General features: G+C 33.7%; 1 protein-coding gene across 2 annotated transcripts in view; it reads left to right on the forward strand.

Moving 5' to 3' along the window:
• TMEM67 (transmembrane protein 67) overlaps window positions 1-4,787 on the forward strand; it is a 41,646-nt gene extending 36,859 nt beyond the window's left edge. For both annotated transcript variants that reach the window (XM_081266817.1, XM_081266818.1), the window contains exons 27-28: window positions 2,641-2,783; window positions 3,685-4,787. In XM_081266817.1, the coding sequence (XP_081122943.1) occupies window positions 2,641-2,783; window positions 3,685-3,765 (224 nt within the window). In that variant the 3' untranslated portion in view covers window positions 3,766-4,787. The remainder of the gene's footprint in view (window positions 1-2,640; window positions 2,784-3,684) is intronic.
• The last annotated feature ends 3,336 nt before the right edge of the window (window positions 4,788-8,123 follow it).

The raw sequence follows: 8,123 nt of genomic DNA on the forward strand, positions 1-8,123 counted from the left end.
TAATATTTACTTTTTATTAGAATGTTCATTCAATAGCAGACTTTTAGAAACATTTAAAGAAAGAGTAACATTTGTGTTTAATCTTCAATATCTGATTCTTTATTTTGTCCAGGTTCTTCAAAATCACTGATGTTTGTGATGGGAATAGTGATTAAACCTAGTTTTTAATTTTTAGAAAGATGGTATATATCTTACTTATAATGTGACTAATAACCTGTTATTATAGATTTGTAAGAATGAAAATAGTATAACTAGCATCCTGGTCTAGATATCCATGTGTATTTCATGCCACATGTTTTCCAGTCCTGAGATATATAGACCCATTAATGATCTGTGGGAGATGGGCATGTGAATGAGTAAGTAGAGTGTTCTGGGATAAAAGTCTGTGCAGGTACAAGTTACATCAGGGACAGAAAAGCAATAAAAAAAATTTAACCAGATAGGGTGAATTCAGAAAAGGCAACATGGAGAAGTTTGAACTGGATGCTAAAGTGAAAATAACTGTTTGTCAAACAAGAGTGTTATGGTCTCCCTTAACAGAGAGAGAGACACACAAATACATTCATGCAGAAGTGAAAGGAGATTTTTTTTTTAAGAGAGAGAGAGAGAGAATTTTTTAATATTCATTTTTCAGTTTTTGGTGGACACAACATCTTTATTTTCTTTTTATGTGGTGCTGAGGATCGAACCCAGTGCCCCGCGCATGCCAGGCAAGCACGCTGCCACTTGAGCCACATCCCCAGCCCAAGGAGATTTATTTTTAAAGTCTATAAAATGCATTCTGTACTTTAGACTTTTAGTAATCTAGTATGAAGTAGGCCACAGTGTAGAAGAGTCTAAAATTTTTGCCCTACCTTCTATAAGTAAGTTGATCCACATATGTGTGAGAAGAAAATGTTAAAATGACTATTCATGTATTTGTAATAAATTTCATCATTCTTAATTTATATTTTTTAAAAATCATCATATAAAAATAATTAATAAAATATATCTACTATGGTAGCATGCTCAGAATTTTTATTCTGATAGGGATATATGACCAAAACAATTTGAAAGCCTCTGCTAATGAACATGGATATCATTGAGGCCTCCTAATCAAATCTGATTTTGTGAATTGGATGAATTACTTTGGCATATGGTACAGGTTGAGACAGAGATGAGCTTAGTCATTAAGAATCTAGCTTTCACAGTCTTCTGGTCTTGATTCAAAATCTGAGGCTACCATTCACTAGCTTTGTGAACTTGAGAAACTTGCTTAACCTTTCTGAATTTTAATGCCCTCTCTATAAAATCAGGTCTGATCCCTCTCAAGGTTTTATGGGATTACCCTGTAGAAAGAACCTAGAACAATACCTGTTATGGGTAGACACCTAGGAAAGGGATGTTGTTACCATTTCTAATAACACAGTCATCATTTTTGTACATTCTTCTTTCTTTTTCTTCTTCCTTCTTCCTTTCCCCTTTGTTGTTCTTTGTCCTTCTCCTTCTCTCTTCTTCTGTGTGTCTTCCATCTTCAGCAGGAGATTATGAAGACATGGACTAAGGCAGCAGAAATGGGAACTGAGAAAAGGAAACATTGCCAGAGATGTTAAGGGGGAAAAAAACTATAGAAGCAAAAGTGTAGACAAAAGTTATCCATACTTCCAGCTTACATGACTAAGTAGATGGTAGTGGTGCCTTTCTCTAAGTCATGGAGGACCAGGTTTTGAGTGAAAGTGTTTGAATTTAGTTTTGACTGTGTTATATCTTGAAGTACTTTGAGACATCAAGGAACAGGTATCCAGTAAGACATTAAATACAAGGGACCAGATCTTAGGAGAAAGTTAAGGGTAATATTAAGCTGGGGAACTGCCATTGTATGATGTCATTGATGGAGTGATGTGGATCACCAGGGAAAATGTGTAAGACAGATTTTTTACTTAGATATACACAAACATAATATGCATAGAGAAGTGCATGTTTTGTAAGGCTATAGCTGATAGGTCATTGAATTTTCCCAAACTGAATATATTCCCATAACCTAGCACCCAGATCATGACAGAACATTTCCTGTACCCCAATGTCCCTCATATGAAACTGAGGTTCCTCACTGTGTATCCAGAGTGACATTGGTAGTTCTCTGAACCTCCCAAAAATTGTATGCAGAATTTGTATATTTGTACTTTTTTCCTTTTTCTTTTTCCTATTGAAAAGGTCTATAGTGTTCATTAAATCTTTTTAAAAGGCTGTTCATATTCCAGAAAGGACAAAACCCACTTGTTGAGTTAGAGATTTTTCTTTTCTTAACTCACTCTACCTTAGAAGATCTTTCTAAAATTAATGTATCCTTTAGTTAGATAAAGAAATACAAAAAGGGATATTCATTTACTGGTCTTTGCAAGATATTGATTATATATTTATACTACTAGCAGTTGCCAACCTTTGTTAAAACTTCTTCTTTGGAGTTTTTATGAGTTCTTTGATTAACCTTTTAAATTAGCAAATCTTAATATCTTTTGCTTAATTTTGTGTAAACTATATTGTAATGTAACACTTGCTTTTAATATGCTGTTTTTAAATTTCCAAATTTTATCACCAGAAATTTATCACGGATTTATTTTTTTTAATTTCTCACATACCTTATAAATTGTTTTTTAATAGATGAAAGTTATTCCTTCAGCAGTATGCTATATTATGGAAACGAAGCCACTCTTCTTATTTTTGATCTGTTGTTCTTCTGTGTTGTGGATTTGGCTTGCCAAAATTTCATTTTAGCAGCTTTCCTTACATACCTACAACAAGAGGTAAATTTTACAAAATTTTCTGGGTTTCTTTTAAAAGAAATAAATTGGAAGTAGGTATTTATTTGAATTGCAGAGAGTAAGACATCTATAAAGAATATGATTCTTAACAATTCTTTAGAATATAATTAACCTTACCAAAAGAAGGGCTACAGCTGACCACATTCTGCACCATGTCCTTAGGATCAGTGAACTACTAGGGTCTAGTGGAAGGCATAAGTTGCTTCAGAAGGTGTGAAAAAAATCTGGTAGAAAGATACTTAATTGCCGGACTCCTAGATACCAAAGTCAACAATAATTTAAAAGAGAGTCCCATTCATAACAAAAAAAGCAAGCAATGGATATCTAGCTCAGGACTCCCCACTGAAAAGCTCCTTTACCTTGTTGTAGATAATAAATAACTATGTAAGTAAAATCTCTGAAATAGAGATTTTAAGAAATGATAAATCTGTGCTTCTGTAAATACTGTTAGTAAAAATCACACAAGTATTTTCCACTGTATGAAGGATGTTTATGAGTGATAAGATGTAATTTATTAGTCCTTGTTAGAGATCTAAAATTCTGAAAAAAATTTCTGTTCATACTAAATGGATTATTTTGATATTTCTGTGGCTATTAGAGTTAGAAAAGAGTTGACTCTCCAAAATTTAACAGTATATTCCCGTGAACATGAGAGATTTACATTAATTCATAAACATATCATCTAAATAGGAACATGAACAGCTTCAGTATTATGAAGGATGATAATAGCTTTGAAATAATTTTGTGTATCATCATACAACTCAGAAGTCTAATATATGAAATTAATTGAAAGAATTAGCTAATTCAATTCAGATGTTTGATTTGATGTGCATATTTAATTTTCTTGATAAATATTTCATTCTCAATTGTTTTAATGTTGCAGATTTTTAGATTTATCCGTAATACAGTAGGACAGAAGAATTTGGCAACCAAAACATTGGTGGATCAAAGATTTCTGATTTAACTTATTGATCATATAACTTAAGGACTCAATATAATTATGGCAAAGAAGTCATGATATCAGGTTAGTCTGGCATATTTTTAAAAATCTATATTACATATTATTCTGGTTTTAATTATTTTTTATCTATAGATTTATTTTTATAACTCGTCTATGATCAATATAATGGAAATTATTATTTCCCATTATGTGTGGTATTTAATTCACTAAATAACACTGAAAGGCTAAAAATCTAAATGTTGCTTTCAGAAAAACAATTCTTAACAGTAATCAAAATAATTCATATCATTTGTACTAAAGATCATTTTATAAATTGCTTTACCTACATTTTCTTGCATTGACAAAATTATTTGACTTCAAGTTCAAGACTAATTTTCAGTTTAGTATTTATATGTTTTATTTGCACTTATGGTTAAATAAATGTTGAAAGATTTTTAAGTTCATTTAGAAATTTCAAATTGTATTATTTTTGATTCACTTTGCCTCATTCTAATTGTTCACCTATGCCTGTATACAATACTCTTTTCATGAATTGTATTGATATCTCTAATGTGATTTACATTTATTGTTATAATATCTGGCATATTTCCCAATATAGTTTTTTATACATTTTCAATTAGTTTTTAAGAATACTTCTGCATTTTGTCTTTTTAATTTTGTTAAAGGTAATAAATAACAAACTGTAAGTTTATCATATTATGTTGCCAAGGAGATTTATTAAAAGCAAATTTATGCTTCATAAGTCAGTAAACTTTTAAGAAGAAAAAATAAACCAGGATTCAAAATATAAATAAAATAAGTTCTGAAACATATAGCTGATAATTTTCCATATTTTCCCTCAACATACCCTTTAATAATTCTTCTCATGGTATACCATATACTTGAAAGGTCCTCATGGTCAAGTATAATAGTCATTAACCCCTAAACCAACATTTTTTACTGCTAACTATGATGCTATGTAAATATGTAAATGTAATTCTATGTAAATATTATTTATGTTTTGAATTGAAATATGTAATAAAACATTTTGTGTTACTGTTGGATTAATTTATGTTCTGTGAATTAGCATTCAGGAATATAGCACTATTGGGGCACGATTCCCAGCCACTTCAAAAGGTGAATCTTTCACTTTTCCCTAAATCTCAAGGATCACTGAAACAAAAGAAGGAGAGCTAGTAAGTTGAGTCTTTGAAATTCAAGTCTAACAGTACAGGAATGTCTTCATAAAAGCTTCAGAGATAAATAAATGTACCAGCATAAATTTCCACTCAGAAGGATATGAAAGAAATTCAGCCTTCATTCCACATATGAAATGTTATTATTAATATGAATGTTTTTAAATGGTAACTTTCAAAATACCAGATTGGGTGACTCCCTTGCTAACAAATTAAAACAGAAAACATTTTAAAATCATTCTAAATTAGTTTTGTACAATATTTTTATTTTGGTTGGATACCTGACAATTTGTTTAGCTTTTCATGCACTGTTGAGTTCTTTGTTCACATTGCCACAGTTTTGCACAATAGCACATTATTTTTCCAGTAGATAAATTACCTTTGTCTCTTTTTAGAGCACCTAGAAACATTTACTACATCTCTTCATTGTTTCATAATGAAACAAACCCTAGAGAGGTTCTTTAAAGGATATTTTGTATCCTCCTTAAAATACATAGGCTCTCAAAATAAGTGCCTCTGCTATGAGAGATGTATGTGTTTGCAGTCATTGCTGTCCATACAACTTCCTTTTGAGAAGGCCTAGTTAGTCTCATGGAGGAGGAGCATTCACAATGATCGTTAACTCAGTGTTTGCAAGCATGAAGCATATATCTTGGCTATAAGTACTGATTGATATAAGCTGAGGGTTAATAAATATGTCAGTAGGACACTGATCAATATGGCGTAATAGAAAAACTTCCGATTTATTAAGAGAAGCCCTGGATTCAAATTAGAGTTTTGCCCCTATCAGGAGCTTTGGCACTATGAACAAATTTATTTGGCATTATTGGCATTATTAACTTCATTCTGCATCTCTACAATGGAACTAATACCCTTTGCTTACCACTAGGGTGTTTTAAGGATTAGTGTATTAAAATATATCTACAATAAGAGACTGGAGATGTAGCTCAGTAGTAGAGTGCTTACTTTGCATGCAGAAGGCACTGCGTTCTGTCCACAGCACTGCAAAAAATAAATGTATCGAGGAACTGGGTGCACACCTATAATCCCAGTGGCTTGGGAGTCTGAAGCGGGAGGATTGCAAGTTTAAAGCCAACCTCAGCAACTTGACGAGGCCCTAAGCAACTTAGCAAGACTCTCTCAAAATAAAAAAAATAAAAATGAAAGGGGATGGGAATGTAGCTCAGTGGTAAAGCACCCCTGAGTTCAATCCTCTGTACTAAATAACAAAAACAGAGAATAGACTATGAGCACAATTATGGAATTCTTATAATTATTAGCCTAAAATATCTGCCTTGAAACATATTTTCTTTCTTCCTAGCAAATTAATTTCATAATATTAAAATTCAGATTACTCATCTCAGTAATAGATCAATGCAGGCAAATGCTGAGCCATCCTCCATCTTCAGCCACTCCGGTCTCGCTAGGAAGAGGGCCTGATGATGGGACAGCCATAAAGGTGAAGGAAGGGTGGCAAGGAAGACGCTGTCATCGCCCCATATTGGGACATGGTGGGAAAAAAAAGGGGGAAGAGTGGAATATTGTTTCTGGAAGAGAGAGTTTCTTTTATTTATTCATTCCTTCATTCAAACAATGTTTGTTATCTCTTCCCAGCTCCTTGGAAGTGTCTTAAAATTAGCAGAGGAAACAGGAATTTTAACCAGTAATTACAGTGATAAGGGCTGCAATCATGAGGATGTGATAATGAAGAAAGCTCCTAACTGTACATCTGGGTCATCAGGGCTTTGGCCTGAGAGAAATGGTATTTAAGATTTAAAGATAAAACAAAAGACAAGTGCATCCAAAGCAAGAAATAGTGTGTGCTCTGAGATCAGGAAACATATGGCAGTTTAGAATACTATAGATAGTCTGAATATAGAGTACACATATTGTTTGCATTTTATAATTTTCTATACATTGCAATGTTTTGACTTTTTTTTTTAAATACTAGGGGTTGAATCCAGGGGATGTAGCTTATCTCCAGCCCTTTTTTATTTTTATTTTGAGAGGGGCTCTCACCAATTTCTTAAGGCCTAAGTTGTTGAGGCTAGCCCAGAACTTGTGATCCTCCTGCCTCAGAGTTCTGAGTCACTGGGATTACAGGCATGCCACCACACCAGGCATGTTTTGATATCTTTAAAAAACTTTCTGCCTTGGGAGAGACTGCCTCTTTTGGGGCTAGCCAGTTCTTAGAAGTTAGCAAAGGCTTTTGTATTTGCTTTTGATATACAGATGAATCAGTCTTGCCCCACACTCCAGGAAAAATATATTTCTCTGCCTCAATCATCCCAGGGCCAGGAAACAAGCAATCAGGGACTACCCCTGGTTTAGAGCCTGCTGAAATTATTAAAACTAGCCAGTCCTAAACTGTTGACCACCCCACCCTTCGCCTTTTCCCTGCCTTTTCCTTAAATTTCTAATAAAGGCCTAAGCTTCCCTGGTTCCTGCCCCTTGTGTCTCCTGACTGGTGCTTTCCCATGTGGCTCTGCACTGGGTGCTGTGTTCCTATTTCTAGAATCTGTGAGTATGATTTGTAAGTGTATTGTTTACCTGTGTTCACCCCCATTATAGCCACACCTGACTGATCATTACATGAAAGAACACAAAATAGTACCCCTGGGAGTTTGGGAAGAAAATGAGATTGGAAAGGGAAACAGGAGTCACATCATTATTAAGCTGCATTATCACATGTATGAAGAGTTCAACCAAGCTAAGTATGCTAGCCTATCTTCAGATGAATGCAGTTGGTCCTCTGTATTTGTAGATTCTACATAGATGGCTTCAACCAAATGCACATTAGAAATGCTTGAAAAAAAATCTCATCTGTGCTGAACAGACCTTTTGTTATCATTATTCCCGAAACAATATATTATAACAACTATTTACATAGCATTTGCAGTACATTGGGTATCATAAGTAATCTAGAGATGATTTAATGTATGTGTGAAGATATGTGTAGGTTATATGAAGTACTATGCCATTTTAATAAAGGATTTGAGCATCCACAGATTTTGGTTTCCTTGGGTATCCTGGAATTGTCTGACACATATAGACACCAGTGAGTAAATGGACAGATAGGCAAGAGGGAATCTACTCTAATTGCTCTGGAATAATTAATGGTTCATCAGGTAGGAGACTGGTGCTCCCTTTCCCTGTTGTCTGGCTGAATGTTTTGGTTTGCAGGAA

This window comes from Spermophilus citellus (assembly GCF_964194105.1).
Source record: "Spermophilus citellus genome assembly, chromosome: 14".
NCBI lineage: Eukaryota > Metazoa > Chordata > Mammalia > Rodentia > Sciuridae > Spermophilus > Spermophilus citellus.